Raw genomic sequence first — 17,662 nt, forward strand, 5'->3', positions numbered from 1 at the left:
AAAAATCAAGTTTTTGTAAACAACCCTTGAATTTACTTTTATCAAAATGAGCTCCTTCCGTATAGTTGCCCTTGGTGCCGTTCAGTCCTTCCTGCCTTCCATTCGGAATTGACCCAGGAGAACCCTAGAGCTGCCACCACCTCCAGATAAAGACTAAAGACTAGCTCCAGGGTTCCCTCAGTGACCTGTAGCAATCTGCGCAGTTCAGTTGCGGCAAACGACTAGGGCACACATGTCACTTGGATATTGCCAAATACCAAAAACAATACCAGGCAGACTCTGAAAACATTCAGCACAACTGCAAATTATAATTTACAATTGCGTAATGAGAATCAACTATTTGTGTACATGAAATTCTAGGTGAAAAGCAGTTAATTGCAAAAATCAAACATGGTGACTTTGTTTAAAATTATACTTCTGAAACTGATGGCACCTTTTAGGATTTTGCAGTTTTATGGATATATTTGTCAAACTTATTTTTCCAGTTATGGTTTAAGTGAGATTTTCCATGCGCATACTCTGTGGTAAGCGAGGGGCAACAGCACAGGGAGTTAAGGAAATCAGTATTTCCCACCACTCAGTTATACTCCTATCAGCAGCTGGAATGTTAATTTCTGCATGTTCTCAAACTTCAGCTCATTGTAATTAGTACATGGATGCATTAGCTGTGTAATGTAACTTTATATTGATATGCTCCAATGACTCCCCACGGGCACAAGTAATAGGATTTATCTTGGATTTACTCTCCATCTATGAATAGAATGTGATGTAACCGGGAAGTGAGTCATTGCCAGATAGGAAGAATAGTGTCTGCTAAAGTGTAAAACAGGAAGAGAAAAAGCCACATTTGTCTGTGCTGGAAATGACAAGCTTTGTGGAACAAAGTGTATATTTATTGTACTGGCTAGAAAGATTCTTGGCCCTTTGACTTATGCCTTCAAAGCACTGTAAATATTACTCTGCTTGTAATGGAAGCCTAGCTGATTGGTGTCCAAAATAACAAAAAGCTGTCACTTCCAACCCATTAGATATATGATGCATTCTAAGATGAACTTTGCATTTCAAGTGTGGTTTACACCATGTACACATTTTCCTACATTTAACTGTGGAGTCAGCAGAAACATGCCAGAATACTGATCATGCAGGGATCATGTTAATTACATCATAATTGGTACAATATTTCTGTTACTTTAGAAACACACTGTAACTATAAAGGGAAATACACGCAAACAAAAAATAAATAAACTGCATGTAAGAAGAATCATTTCTGGGAATTTTGTATTACTGACATCCAACCGCCTGTATTTTTGGACCGATTTCTTAAACAAGCTAGAAAGGATAGTTCACTTAATTTCAAAACTTAAATAAAATAAATGTAATAAACCAGGGTCCTCCAATTCTCACATAATCAGCTATCTTCATTTTAAATTCAAGTAAATATCCCTATGGCAATGACATCAGGACATCTTGTCTCCAAATACTGTATCACAGCTGAATAATAAAAAAATATAACGATGAAGATCCAAATTACGGAGAGATTCTTTATCTGGAAAACCCCAAGTCCCGAGCATTCTGGATAACAGGTCCCACACCTGTAATACATTTGTGCTTCTAATAATGGCCTTATAACAATAGTAGGCTTATTTATCACAATTCAAATTTGTTAGAGGTTTTTTCTAATTCGAAAAAACTCGCAGGGAGTATTTTACTAAAATTTAAATTGATCTTATTTTTTTTATTAAAACAACCTAACTCCCATCCACGAATTTCACTCACTCATAATGACAAAAGATGACTTTTGCTTAACAGAAACATGTTTCAAATATAAACAGAGCATGTTATAAAAAATATTTATACTTTAGAGAGGCTATATGAATGAATCTGTTTTTGTGATATTGAGCAAGAAGACCCAAGGGACACTTCGGCTGACCAATGACAGTATTGTAATATACGTGGAGAGTCCCACAGAAAGTCAGAAGCCTAAATTACCCCCAGTAAGAGCGTCTTCAATATATAGACTGTATAAATCGATAGCTGCCAGTTGCCTATCGTGTCTACGCCATCACTAAAGCCCAGTTAAGTCTAAGAAAACTATCCATCGTTACATTATGGAATATATAAATGTCATTTCTAATGCATTTTTCTATAATGGATTGCAAGGGCAGCATTTGCATACAGACCCCCATGTTTTAGGGGAATAATGAACTCTTCATAATCCCCACAACTCCAAATTTCTGTGGTCATTATCAATTGCATTGAATACATAATAAACGGGCTATACTGGCCTCAGCAGTATTCCTGCATTCTTTCTTTTCCAACATTTTTGTTGGGTTTTTATAAACCCAACAGATTATGATTCACATATTAAGTATGTCAAGATAAAGATAGATGAAGAATATACATTGCTGCATGATATATCACAGAATTGCACAAATAATTGCATATAGTATACTTAGGGGGCACATTTACTAAGTGTCAAAGTAAAATCCGTCGACTTCGAATATCGGAGTTGAAGGATTTACTGCAAATACTTTGATCGAACGATCAAAGGAAAAATCGTTCGATCGAACTATTAAATCCTTCGAATTGAACGATTCGAAGGATTTTAATCTATCGATCGAAGGATTTTCCTTCGATCAGAAAAAGCTTAGCAAATTTATGGCGAAGGTCCCCATAGGCTAACATTGTAGCTTGGTAGGTTTAAAGTGGCGAAGTAGGTAGTCGAAGTTTTTTTTAAAGAGACAGTACTACGACTATCGAATGGTCGAATTGTTCGAATTGAAGTTGAAGTCGTAGTCGAAGGTCGAAGTAGCCTATTTGATGGTCGAAATACCCAAAAAAAAACTTCAAAATTCGAAGTTTTTTTTACTTCGAATCCTTCACTCGAGCTTAGTAAATGTGCCCCTTAAAATCAAAGATTCCAATGGAAAATAGATAACATAGCATATAAAATAAAAGGGAAATAAATAATAAAAAACAAAATAAACCAAAACCTCACTCAGCGGTTTTACAGATTTAAATGAAAAGAACTATTATCCAATATAGCAGAATCAAATATCAAAAATAGCCTTGAATTAATAGAGACACTTTACATGTAAAACTATTAGATTTGTAATATCCCTAAGATTTCAATCTCATGACAAGGATCAATTTGTTTGAAGAAAAGAGACCAATTATCTAAAAATCTGTGCTTCCAAAAGCCAATATAGAAGAAGAGTTTTCTTCGTAGCAGCAACAAAAACGATGAATCGATTTTAATTCTTTAGTATTGGGTTTACACTGGTTTATTCCAGAAATAAAAGGGGAGCCTATATTTAAGAGAGCATACGCTGGAGAGAGTGTAAAGCATATTTTTAACTTCAAACAAAGAAAATCTTTTAGTCTTTGCCAGACCAACTCGACTTGGGGACAACTCCATAAATAATGGAACAGGTCCACATTTTCATGTTTACATTTCGGGCAATATGAGATGTGACCTGAACCATTACCCTTATGAAATAGCTTCCCATAACCCAAATGAATCAGTCTGAAAGAGAGGTTTCAGTGCTCAAAGAAGCAAAAATCTTATAATAAATTATTTAGAAAATAATAACTGGGATTTCACCCTTAGAAAGAAGGGTCTGGGTGGGGTATATGTGGTGTATTATTCACAATCGTCTTCTTCTATAGTTAAAAGAGAAATAAACTCCTCAATCATCTACAGTAAATACTGGAATTGGAGCCTGGAAGTGTGAATCATCTTTGGCATATAGTACCCTGCAGAACATTTCAAAGCAAAAATGATTTGAGTAATAAATAGGTCAATATTCTCTGTGAATTTTCTGGCAAATGTCAAAAAAACTGTACAAGAAAATAGGCCAAGATAAGGTAGTATTCTCCATTTAATAAAAATGCTATTCTGGAGATTAATGGTTTTGTTACATTTACTGCATTTGGTTCAATATATTTCAAGACATTTTCTAAGATTGTTTTTGATTACCATTAAGGCATTCAGAAAATAAATTCATTGCAAATGTCCAGTAACGATAAAAAGGAACATCATGTATTTAAATAGTTTCTCAGTATACTCATTTCTCAGTATTAAAGGGAAAATATAACAAACCCCCCCGCCTTTTTGTGATGCGCTCATTCATCTGGGTTCATGTACATGGACAATATTGGAATTTTCAGCAATAAATATGTTTCCCACCCCCTTTAGGCTCACAGTATGATGCAACTCCTCCCTCACCTCTTTCCATTGTGCAGTAATGGATTCTGAAAGTGCTTTCTAGTGAATCTGTGTACCACCCACTATAGAAATAAATCCAGACAAAATTCATCACTTCACAATAGAACAATGTGAGGTAGCGGTCTTCAATCTGTAGAATTAGGTATGTCTGTGTAAAAAAAATAAAACATGTATATTAGCTTTTGGCAGTACAGATACTGTTTATGCCAATGTTGGATTGGCCCACTGATGTACCCCAGTCCTCATGGGCCCTTCCGGCCCAAACTCCCAAACCTGCCCTGCCCCTTGTAATGTCAGACATAGGTGGAGTCAGGTGCTGCTATAGAAGAGATCACAGCATGTTCAGGCCAGGTCTGAGCTAGGTGGTTTGGGTCGAAATGGTTGTGTTTATTATTAGCAGGCCTTAGGAAAGAGAAATTCACATCCCTTTTTTAAATATATATATATATCTGTTTTTCATTTAGTTCATCTAAGTTTAAACTTGAAAATAAATGACGAGGCTCTGAAAATCACGCAATGTAAGTACAAACCAGCTCAGCGCCTGTTATTAATTATAGTTTAAATATAGTAGAACGAAAAGGAATGTAAGAGCATGAAAAAAGTAAATAAACTTCAGCGTGAAATGTTGTATGCTTGGTGTGGCTTGTGTGCTTTTTCATGCCAAGGTGCCTGTCAGAAGACAGCAATAAAGGTGATTCTCTGCACTCTCAGGACTTAAATACACAATACAACTTTTTATTGAATTAGTTCAACATTAAGGTCATCTCATGTGACCTTCCTCAAGGCAGTTAAACAAAAAAATTGTGTATTTTCTTACTAAAATAAAAGCCAATAATGTAAAAGAAATTCACCATCAAGCACATTTTTGTACATTATGAAAGGACATATTTAAGCAAATGCTCAACCAGTCTTTATTTTTTATTTAGGTTTTATGAATAATAAAATTGCTATTTTTCATTTTCCAGAACTGAAGTTTATGTTTATTCTTAGTATTTCTTGTGCATATTCGTATTGAGTCTTTTCATCATCCTTTCTGACTTCCCAACTGCTGTCTGGTTGCTAGGATAATCACTCCCTTGCAATCAGCAAAGTCAAAGTCTGACAGCTGCTCAACGAAAAATGTAAATAATGCAAATAACGCAAAATATGGACTAAAAAGACCAATTGAAACTTTGAAAAAAATTTGACTGTTTACCACAATGTTTTTTGTGGCAAAAATCCCCAGTTCCACTTTCTGGACCTTCAATTTTCGAGATTTATTAAGAACTCAAATATTTGCAATCTGAAAGCTGATTAATTCATATTGAAATCATTGAGAGTTGTATTATCAAAATTAAAGCTAGTTCTCAATAAAAGTTTTCAAGATCAATTTGAAATTTGGTAAATGATGGATAAAATGTGATTTTTTTTTCTTCACATTTTTATGTGATCACATTTCTTTAATAAATAAGCGCACATTCTAGGTTTTCAAGTTTTTTTAATTAGGTTAGAAAAAAATATTGGAAAGTCACTTTTTGATAAATCTACCTTCAAATATTTGTTTTAAGGATAATTACCCCTTCAAGTGCTAATATCAATTAAAAATATTTCATGGCGTATTTATATTTATTTCAATTAAACAGAAAAATACTGATGTGTGAAAGGGCAGTAAATGCTGTCATTGCTATTTTTGGTTAGATTTTAACCAATGAGCCAGAAGTAAAAAAAAAAAAAAAAGAAGAAGAATTCAGCTATTACATATTACTGCACTTTTTCACAACAAATGTATTAAATGATTTGGGAACTATAAATGACCAGTTTTATGACTGAAGCACATTGTTGGGATGCAGCAACAAGCTCATAAAGTGCTCAGATCCAAATAACATGTATTATGCTTTCCTTTAATTTGCCTCTGAAATAGCAAAATAATAGCCCTCATTTATAATAGATTCCTTGTGCAGAGGGCATGGGTTTACGAAATTAATATATTTTGAACTATGCCTCCACATGAATAAGTACTACCAAATGTGGCCTGTTTGCTCTACAAAGAATATGTCAATTTCCTATTATATTTTACATTACTTTTATATATTTTATATTCTCTGATTCATACCTTTCTATATTATTTATTCCTTATTATTTATTCTACTCTTTAATTGTCTTTTTCCCTTTACTTTCCCTTACACTGGCACTTGCATCAAAATGGGCAGTTTGCACTTCCATATAGTTGCGCTTAGTGCCGCTCAGTCCTGAATTGAGCACAGTTGCATCCACTGATGCAGAGGAATCCTGGAGCTACTGCCACTTCTAGACCAGGAAATAGCTCCAGGGTTCCCTCAGTGTCTGTGTCAATAGGCGATTTGCACCTAAAGAATACCAAAAATGACACCAACCACACTTGCAAAATGTTGGCACAATTACATTCTATTTATAGCAATTGTGTCATTGAATTCTGAGAAGAGCTCTGCATTATAGGAAAAAATATGGTGATTAAAAATCAATTTTTTCTGGTCGAGGTTTGTAGGGGGAAAACTAATTTTTAGAGAGAAAAAAAACTTGAATTTTCAGAGATTTATACCCAAAGTTGCTAAAAATCCAAAAATACTCCATCTCAAACCTGTCGAAGTCATGTTGAAGTCAATGGCAGATGTCCCAGAAGTTGTTTCTAGACATCGTGATCTTATTATCTAGATAATTCGATAAAGTCTGAGTTTTCGTCAGATAATTCCCGAAAAAGTCAAGAAAATGAGCTGACAGAAATAATGACATATGCTCTGTTGGTATACAAGTCATTTAAAGTGACTTTTTGTTCCCACTAATTTCAATTAACTGCACCATTTACCTGTAAAAGGTTTGCCATGAATTCCAGTGTAATTCTGGTAAGAGCATTTTTCTATGCAGTCCACCAACAATTTTACATATGCTTCAGCTTTAAAACTGTACAATGTCCCACTAATGTGCTTTGTGTAAAATGAAAACCAATTTTTTTTTACATATTTTCTTATTTCATTTTCTTGCCATTATTTTATATGCTTCAGCTTTATAAATGTACAATTGATTTGCCACTAATGTTATTCTTTGAGTAAAATTAATAGCGGTTGTAAATCCAAGCTTGTTGCTTTTCTCATTGCAATGCTTACAGTATATACTTACAGTATTTGTGGAATGATGTACCACTGATATTTGAAAACATAGCTTACAGTTTCAACAGCAAACAATTTTGCATCCCTAGTTTCATCCCTTGTAATGTAAGAAAAAAATGATTATTTTTATTCTTTGCCAGGAATAAGTTAAGGAAATCTTTGTATCTTTCTGCTGATTTATACGGTATATCTATAAGTTTTATAGTGTAGTTTAACAATTTGTAGTTAAAACTTAAACAAACCTTGAGATAAAAAAATGCAGCTTTCTGGTTTGACTGTTATTGACAAATGTATCCTATATGGGATTTTTGCACTTTATTAATATATTTTCATGCAGCCTAATGCTTAAAATCAGAATCTGTACCGTTCCAGCTGTTCCCAGAATCAATTTCATTGTGTGGGTCAGAAATGTATATATATATATATATATATATATATATATATATATATATATATATATATATATATATATATATAAACAATTATATATATATATATACTGTATATATCCACAGCAAAGAAGGAAGGAATTCACACTCACAGGTCTTAAAGCAATACCGACACGTTCCTATAAAAATCATAGTCAAGTATGTGCTGCACCCAGAATAGTTCCCCTCAAAGCCCAAAGCCGTCCCCAGTTGGGACAATTTCTGTTCCCACTACAAGCAGTTTGATACACTGCAGTGTCAGTAGAATAATACTACTTTAATTGTTTATGACCCTGTTTAAAAATCACCCCTACAAAGAGCTGGCAAGTAGTCATTTTTCACTGAGGTGGCCGCAAAAATTAAGGCCAGAGACTGCAATGGGTGAAAAAAAATTTTGTGCAACAAAACAAATTTGATACTCATACACTTCAATGAATTTTTGGCACTGCAAAATTGGTCAGATTTGCCCATCACTACTGGCAAGCCTGAGGTTGCACAGTCCTTATTTGTAGGACCAATGATCTTTAGCTGTCACTGTTACAGTAATAAAATGGTGTGTTTTATAATATCTCAACAAAATATTCCAATGTGTTGGTTTAACATGTAGGGGCCAGTGTGACGCCCTATCTTTAAATATTAGGAGATCACAGTATGTCAAAAAAATCAGTTATGTTGTATTTCTCGGTGACAAAGTCATGAAGTGATGGTCACTGAAGTTAGCACTGAAAACCCCTCCATTTTTTAAAATCGGTACATTTGCACCTTTACTACAGTTAAATAAAGAACCAGTTATTGGACAACATTTGCTTCTTATACAATTTTTAAAATATCTTAATGATTTTCAAAGAAACAAAAGAAAAATTATTAGAGAATTTTATTATATATATATTTATATATATAATTATATATTCAGAACTCACATAGTTTACATTCATATATTCAGATCATATTTTTACATTTAAATATGGTACTTTTTACAAAAGAGAAAGTGTAGCTGTATGTACATATCTAGCAGTCATGCTGTACAAAAGGATTATCAGTACAAGAACTGCACCTATAAAGATGAGATGGATGAACAAGTCCATTGAGCACGGGCTGAGGACGATTTACTGACTAGAACGCTTGACTGTTGTTGAGGGCCTTTTGAGAATTGACTCGACAGAAAAGGGTAAGGGTTCATTAGTAGTTAGCTTTGTTCCTGACTCCTTTCCTAAGAAGCAGTCCTTGTTGTGTCTGTCAAATGTAAATTTGTGTTTCTGGATTTCTTTGGATGGACATTCTCTGAATTTCTTTGCAGGCTCTTCGTAGAGATCTTTGGTGCATGGGGGTTTTAGATCTTCCAATGACTTTTCAAGATGTGCCTGCTGAAGCAGTGCATGGAATGGGTTGTATTTTAAAGGGTAGGGCTGCTTTGTGACCTCTTTGCTAATTTTGCTCATTAAACTGTCCTGGGTAGATAAGTGGTCCTTGGAGGAAATAAGTGGGAAGCTTCTTTTGGGGGCTGAAAAGGCAGACCTTTCTGCATTGTCCTGCGGCAGGCTTCCATAATCATTATGATGATGTAGGACTGGATTATCTATTTTTGAAGCTACCAAGTCGTGTTCTGAAGGCTGACATTCAATAACTGGGTTGGACTTAGAGTCCCAGTTTGACCCTGGTTTCAAGGTCTGCATAGCTGTTGCATTTAATAGACACTGTTGGTAAAGAAGAGCATCACTGATAGGTCCAGTCTTTGGCCAAACCAAAAACCTGGAAGGCACAGGATATTGTCTGTATGTTGCAGCAACACTGACATTAGAGGAAATGAGTTCCATATTCCCAGACCCTGAATATTGCATTGTAAGATCAAGGCAAGTAGGAAGGAAATTGCAGAAGTCCTTGCTAGGAACGTCAGCCTGTGGGGGTCCATAGGCTGCTTTGTAGGAGTTGTACTCAGCAGCATGAACCATGCGGTTAGGTAAGAAAAGTCCAGCGGCTTGAGTGGCCTCCAACATCTCTCTCTCCTTAAACTCCCTCTCTAGCATGATGTGCTCAAGTTCCTTATCTGCAAAGGCTCTCCTCTTCCTCATCCTGTCACTCACAGGGGCTGGCAAGGGTGGGCTGGTCCCCAGGTAAGAATCAGTTGGCACTGGCCGGTAACCTAGAATAACAAGTCATGTACAGTATTTAAAAAGTGCTGCATGAATTACAAGCATCTGTGATAACTCAAGCAAAATAGAATTCAGTGTTTGCACATGATGATATCAAATAATATTATTGGGTATATTAATAAAGGTAAGCAAAAGTAAGACTGTGTTAAAATACACATAGCATCACTGTTATGTCACAGTACACCATGTAATGCATATTTCTAAAGTTGTCTAATGATTTAATGCAAATGTAAAGATGGTGTAAAATATTTTACAAAGGCACACAGCATGCTTACAAAGTTGATAGAAATTGACTATAGTATAACCACTGTACAAACAATAGGCATATAAGAAACCTAGTTCCAGGAAGGAAGGGAGAATGTTTGTATGGGGAGGCTACCAATAGATAGATTTGCATGGGAGATCTTATAACTATGTAGTTATTATACATTAGTCTCTGCCTATGACTGAGGGGTTGTTCACCTTCCAACACTTTTTTCAATTGTTTTTGGATAGTTCACCAGAAATAAAGACTTTTTTTCTTTTTCGATTTATAACAATTTTTCTAATATTTATGGTTAAACTTTAATTTTTCATCTTCTTATGTCTTTCTAAAGCAGCTCTGGGAGACGGGGGGTCACCAACTCTGTGAACTCTTCTAAATAAATTACATAAATTGATACATTTTTTATCTCTGGTGTTGCTGTGCCGAATCCCTGAGTTCCATTAAAAGCAGCTGTTAATATTGATACAATAGTTGCTAATATTCCAATGATACTGCTGTATTGATACAATAGTTGCTAATATTCCAATGATACTGCTGAGAAATGTAGGAACTAATATATAAAATTGTAACAGTTCAGAATCTGCACCTGGATTACTGGGCTGCCAGACTGAAACAATATAAAAGGGAACATTAAACTTCAATTTTGAAAAAACAGTAAAAAAGTAAAACATGAAAAGCAATTGAAAAAGTCTTTATTTCTGGTGAACAATCTGAAAACAATGAAACTGAAAAAAAAATGGTTTTGAAGATTAACAGCCCCTTTAATTCAGAATATTAAGGCCACAAAACCATGCTAAATAAGCCATATGACAAATAAAGATAGGCAAATTGGGTTTCTGTGGAAGTTTAAAGGGGAAATACACCTCAAGAAAACAACTTGGACACTGGGTGTTGGTGTAATATTGAAATATATTGCACTATTTTGTTGTTTTTGTTTCTTTCTCTGTTGTAGTAGGCGCTGATATATAAACTTTGGGTTTCTCTGGCTTGTACAAAATATATGATCACCTGACTCCTTGTATTTATCATATCCTGATTCCTGACATTTTACAGTTTAGGTTTGTGTTGTTTCTTTTATATATAAGTATATAATTAATATAATTATATAAAGAGAGGTCTTCTCACTGCTGCCAGAATATTTATCTTTTGGTAGAAATATTCCTCTTTAGCCTATGCTAAAGGGGGCAAGCTCAAATGAGGACTACCAGATTTATTAGTGACAAATAGCTTGCCCTCATTACCCAGACATTATTTATATCAGCCCTGTATCCTGCCCTTGGCCAGACTTTAATGTCAGGAAAAGATTTCTATACCTAGGATCCATGGTATGGTTTTGTCCTACCCACAGATCAGACTGAAGAAAGAGTTACAGATGAGAAGAGACTCGAAGGGAAACTAGGAGAAAAGAGAAAAAAGACAGACAGTTAAGAGAGAGAGCAAGAAGATGAGATTGAAAACGCGGAATTGTACAGATGAAGCGGTTTATAATAGAGTGAGAGGTGCTATTAGCGCACCTACAGCCCTGGAGTCACGCCTCATTAGCGCCTCTGATTGCCTGTTGCCCCATCAACCACTCAACATTCATCATGTATTTTTCCCTGGACAAATTTGTGTCTATATTTCCCTCTATTAATGAGCTGTGCGCTCGCATTCGTCTATGCGAAGCGTTTATCTGGCATTTTGCGAACAGCAGGGCAATTTGCAAGTGAAAAGACAAAACAATGCTCTTATTTCTTTTCTTTACTCTAACAGTGTGTAAACTCACACCTGACTAACAGCAGCGTCTAGTCGCCTTCAGGCAATTCATAAATTAATAATAAAAAAATATTAATTAAATTAAAAATAATTTGTATATTTATATATTCGGCATCTAGCTTGTGTTTTGGTATGGTAAAGTGTTAGACCTGGCAGCATCAAAATCTAAATGTATTTCCTAGAATTTCCCCAGCTTGATTCATAATGGGAAATATTTGCATAAAGTATGCAAGTAGGTGCCCAGAGAGCGTGCGACGAGATGCGATTAATACATCACAGGCGTACAGACTATAAATGTGGATTATATGGGGCAAGCAAATCAAAGAAACATGTCATAAAAAGATACAGCAGAACAGTATTGCCTTCTATAGTGTCACTGGGGTGTGTGTTTTATGTCAAGGACTGGGTTACTGTATTTAGCTCACTTTCCCCACGTCTTCTAAGCATTTTATACTGTGATTTTATATTGTTACAATCTCTTTGCTGCATTAACGAAAAGCATAACAAAATGGAATACTGTATTTCTCTAAATCATATGAATACTTTGTAATAATGTGTCATTTGCTTATTTAGCTTAGAGTTTTTAAATAGAGTATCTAAGAACATATAAGCAGAAATAACTATGGAGTACAGGGAGTACATCCTCAGTGAAGTTATAGGAGGCTTATAAAAAGTGAGAAAATGAATATTTAGGGAGAGGGTGGAGGATGACTTACCTTCCAGGATACTCTTGGCCAGTAAGCTCGGGGGGCGAATGTGTCTCTGATACACTGGTTTGCGCTCTGTGATGCTGGGCTTTGAGGACAGACCTTTCTTATCCTATAAAAGAAATAAAAGAAAGCGCATAAGCGATCAAACTAGCGTAAAAGTGCGCCTGATCAGTCCCTGTTGCAATGTCAATAAAACCCCACAATTAGTTTAACTAGTGAAAATAGACTGTATTTCTATTTAAACTTGGCTTCCTCTCATCCGGAAACCAGTGACTTTTACCTACAACAAACACCATAAAATGTTCAAGGGAATATTTATTAGTTTCAACACAAAACAGACCGCGCAGTTGAACTGTTTTGCTGCACTTAACAAATGGTATTTCTTAAAGTAAGTGCAGCAAACAATCAAACAAACTTGTATAAGGGGTCACAGGAAATCTGTTCCCAGACCATTTGCTTGCTGCACCCACAATCTGTCCTGTTCTGCTCATTCTATGGAGGCATTTGTGCACAAAATCAAAGAGTGGTGCAAGGCAATCATTAGTTCATCGTTGCCTCATTTCTATAAATGTGTCGAGATGTTAAAATAAACATAGGTAGAAGAAAAGTAGAAAACATGAAGATATTTATTTTGTGCATAAATACAAGTGGCTTGGGCACATTGATACATTGGCACAGTGGGAATGAAAGTTTAGGTGTGTGCGTTACAAGGGCAACGTGCCAAGAGGAAATCCTGTTCGTGTATGGAAAAAGTAAAGTGAATTCAAATCAATAGAAATATATATATATAGCCAGTCTGGCTTGTGCCTGGCACCTGCTGGAGCCATTGCGTCACGTGTATGGCAATGTTAGCGAGTACATTTGGAGCCTCTGCGCCAGTCTAGAACAGCGCAAAGAACAGAACACGAGCAATCGGGTATGGTCGGAGCTTCTCAGTTATCTGTTTATACGATTACAAATTAAGGCCAGTCTGAAGCTATTTCGATTCTGATATTTCTAATTCAACGAATAACGGTAATCATTTGTAAATGCTAATAATGCGGTCTTGCTCAGTGCCAGACTGCTCCATTTGACCGTCATAGTTATGATAGGCACCGCTTTCCTTCCCACTGCACAGCATTGGTGTCTGGGGTGAATTCAGATACCCGTTTATTCGGTTCAAGTTATGCCAGACCCATCGAACCTGAGTTTGAGATTATATGACACAGAGTAGAGCCCATAGCGCCCTATAATAAATAAGACTGCCATGAGGTCCTTAGTATCATAATGTACGTACAAGATTAACTGGGATGATGGTGATTTAAGGCAAGGACAATAATGTGGCTAAACAAAAATATCAATTGGAAAGGCATATTAGATTGGAACATTAGAGCCACAAGCGATGATATAGGCCGTTATGTACATTGGAGAGGGCAGAATGTAGATGACAAGAGACAGGAATGTGAGTATGTGACACTGTGAATGATCTCCCTTGTCACTCACCTCTGTGGCCTGTTGCCTCCTGAGTGCCACCTGTGCAGCCATGACACGCTGTCTCTCCACCACCAGCAGGCAGTTGGCACACTGGCAGTCCCTCCAGCGGCAGAATCGTTTGTGGCCTTTCAGACACGACACTACCCCGTGGTTCCTGCACCTGGCACATTTGGGGGTCCTGCTCAGCTTCCTTTGTTCGCCTCCCTTTTCATTGGCTTTCTGATGCTCCAGTTTACTGGCCGGGGCTCCATCGAACCCTTCCTGTTCCTCCTCATCTTCATCTTCATCATCAAGGCGCCCAACTGCCCTGCAGTGCTCAGGCTGCCCATCTCCCTCCATCTCCAGGCTCTCCACGTCTATTTCTGAGTCCCCGGCCAAGGATGAACAGTAGGAGGACAGAGGAGAGGAGGAAGGGTTGGACGAGGAAGAGGATGGGGCAGCAGGTGCCTTCATCTCGTACATCTCCAGCTGCCCTCTGACTACAGCCAGGTCCTGCTTTTGGCTTCTTCTCTCTCCCTAAGGGCAGAACAACTGTCAGATTTTCACTACCATCCCTATGCTTGTATCTCTCTACCTACGGATCATCTTTATTCTTACCCACCCACCCACTGCTTTCTATCTTCTATAAATCTGCCCTGCCACTCCCCTTATCTATATATATATATATATTATTTTATGTCTATTATTACTAGAAGGGAATCTTGTTGTTTCTCTCATTTAAATTTCTTGCTGAGCCCTGGCTGACAGCATGTGACTCTCTGATCAGGGATAATCAACAGACTCCAAACTTGACTATAGGGCCCAGAGAGAAAGGAGGGTCAATCTGTGATTCTCTAAGTAAATGAGTCACAATATGTAGTAACTGTATGAGTGTATGTATAGTGTATGTAAATACTATAGTGAATTCGTTGCGTCTCTCCTCGTGCCCGTAGCGCTGAACTGTACGTTTTTAGCCACAGAGAGTTCTACGACTTCATTCCCAAGAACACAGACTTATTTTATGATGCCTTTATTTTTCTCTCTTTCTTTCTCCTTACTGTGCTATATTGGGGCTCACAATCAGACACACACACACCATGCAGCGATGTAACATCCAGTCACACAGACCTTTTTCTACACAACTAGCCGTGCTGTTCTTGTTGGCCGTATTGGAAGCCTGCGACTTACCTGTTCCAGGTGGTGCAAAAGCAGATCCAGGCAAGTCCAGCGATCTGGAGATTGTGCAGTTCCCTTAGTGGTGGGATATTTACTCCACTGCTGTGTGTAGATCTGGGTCTGAATATTCCTTTGATCCAGGTTGGTGCTCCTGACAGAGAGATGGAGCTGCTAATCGGCTGGTTACTAGCCTGCTTCTAACTGTGACTCAGAGCGCGAGCTTTAATAGCTGCCTGGCACACAGCACTCAAAGCGCTGCTACACTATACACAGAAGTTTTAAGGATTCTCCGCGCTGATTGGCTGCTTGGGAGGGCAGTGCAAGCTTTTATTGGTCATTGAGGTCGAGAAAGCCCTTCCCTGTGGATGACATGCCCCTCCTTTTGCCCTCGCGGTGCCTGTAGCGTATCGCAACGCCTTCTTTAGCGACAGTCGCCGTTAACCCCTATTATCTCCTAAATCTGCAAGGCGTTTGTTTGCAAGAACAATGCGCCCCAGTGATAAATAACCCGAGGATGGAATGTTATGTTGTAAATATACCTCTAGATTGCAATCAATAAAGAACACAAAGGAAAAAGACCGAGGAGAATTAAAGAAACATTTGTTTCATCAAGTGAGTCTGATTTACCCCAAACACAGGAAAGTTCTGGTTGTTATACCTGCGAGTTTGTTTAAAAGCGATTCACTCGAATCGAACAAAAATATTGTTGAGTGAATGAATAGCAGTGATTCGACTTCCTTTAGTGTTAATTCGGATTTTACAATAACTCAGACTTTCCATAAAACGTGACAAGGGGACAGGAAGGTGGATTTTAGCACCTGCACATTTTCATATTATTTAGGGCACATTTACATACATTTGTGTCAGTGGGTGAGGAAAATACACCGGAATTGTGCGGCTGTTTTATTCCGAGTAAATACCAGTCATACACTGGATCAATTCCGACAACTGAACATTTTAAATACAATGGTTTATACAGTTACAAAACCCCATCCTTTTTTTTTTCTACTCAAACCGCAAGCAAGAATAACATTGCTGAAAAGTAAAATAAAACAGCCAGCTATTGGCAATGTCTACAAGCAGCTCACATTTAATTCCCCACCGAAAAGCGTAATGGTTCTGCTGGATTCACACGCTTATTTGTACACCTATTTCTTATTTATCAATAATTCGCATCGAATTCTAACGAAATGTTTAGTTGTGAACACTTCTAGATGATGGGGGCAAATTCATTCATTTTGCGCTCACATCTCCAGGTTGTCTGTCAGTTTATCCCATGTTGTGGGCATCAGCAAGTTTACAGATAAGAAGAAGAGCAGGTGTTCTATATACAGTGAAAACAAAGAAATCAGTAGAACTGCATTCTCTGAACCGGGAGAACTTGAGATAAATCATTATCTGAAATAGAAAACAATTCAACCCACGATTTTGGTTTGTGTACTGTAAACTTGGCGCTGAAGTCAGAGCTGAGTGCCCCTGGCTGAATGTGCTGCTGATATGGGATACCTAAACATATACACAGCCGGCTCTAAGTCTGTGTGCCAGGAAGGTGCCAGCAGGTGCAAGCGCAGACATGTAGTGTGCCAGCCCATATTAATGCAACACAAAGCACAAGTGCACTACTTATCAATTAATAGCTACAGTTACTTTTGTGGGTTATTACTCCAATAATATAACTATATATATATATATATATATATATATATAGTCATTAAATCTGTTCTTTCAAACCATACTAAGAATAATGGAATACTAAAAGATGGAAGTCAGACTTCACTTTATTTTCTAATTTCATTTTAATTTCATGTCTGTTTTATACTAGGGGGTTATTTGATGGGCCAGAAAAGATGGAAATCGCAGAGTCTCTGCTGCTACACGGATCAAATATCAGATCACTGCTTCTCTAGATCGCAGTTCCTTGTAGAAACGACATTGTATTTTGAAACACAAACATACAGAGCACCAGGGGATTTCCAAAAACCACAATGCGTTGTAGCTTTTTGTAATAAGGTCACATATGTATCACCTATAGTAGCCCCAACGTGTAGCTCAGAGTGACAGGTGACCACAACACCGAATACAATTAGTACAGAGCTCTAAGTACATATTTGCCCCCAGGTCTGAAACAAATACATCCAGGGCAAAATTCTTTGCTTCTTTACAGATTTTGTAATATAAGTTCTTTCTGGGCAGAAAGAGTGAAGTTACTAAATTGCTACACATCAGTATTTAAAGTACTAAACTGATGGGAACCATAATTTGGAGCAAAGTGATGCTCCTCAGGCAATAATGCTCCCCAATCGGAAGAATAACATTTGTATAATTATTTGCGCAACAATTCGTTGGGTTTTGTTCCACTACAATAAAACATAAACA

The 17,662-nt window shown here is 37.0% G+C and overlaps 2 protein-coding genes across 2 annotated transcripts; both read right to left on the bottom strand.

Moving 5' to 3' along the window:
• Positions 1-8,637: 8,637 nt before the first annotated feature.
• LOC121394124 (doublesex- and mab-3-related transcription factor 2-like) lies at positions 8,638-11,588 on the bottom strand. The gene is made up of 2 exons (XM_041564132.1): positions 11,507-11,588; positions 8,638-9,918 (listed from the first exon to the last, which is right to left on the bottom strand). Exon 2 carries the CDS (start codon positions 9,845-9,847, stop codon positions 8,885-8,887), a length of 963 nt encoding a protein of 320 aa, XP_041420066.1. The 5' UTR covers positions 9,848-9,918; positions 11,507-11,588; the 3' UTR covers positions 8,638-8,884.
• Positions 11,589-13,266: 1,678 nt separating this feature from the next.
• dmrt2.L (doublesex and mab-3 related transcription factor 2 L homeolog) lies at positions 13,267-15,467 on the bottom strand. Its single transcript, NM_001096256.1, is given in 2 exon segments — positions 13,267-14,647; positions 15,299-15,467. A coding segment is annotated over 1 exon segment (573 nt). The 5' UTR covers positions 14,585-14,647; positions 15,299-15,467; the 3' UTR covers positions 13,267-14,011.
• Between the last annotated feature and the right edge of the window lie 2,195 nt (positions 15,468-17,662).

Source organism: Xenopus laevis, chromosome 1L, assembly GCF_017654675.1.
Source record: "Xenopus laevis strain J_2021 chromosome 1L, Xenopus_laevis_v10.1, whole genome shotgun sequence".
NCBI classification, from domain to species: Eukaryota; Metazoa; Chordata; class Amphibia; order Anura; family Pipidae; genus Xenopus; species Xenopus laevis.

Coding starts and splice junctions, on each gene's coding strand:
- LOC121394124 (XM_041564132.1), bottom strand. CDS start 9,847: ATGAGGAAGAGGAGAGCCTTTGCAGATAAGGAACTTGAGCACATCATG.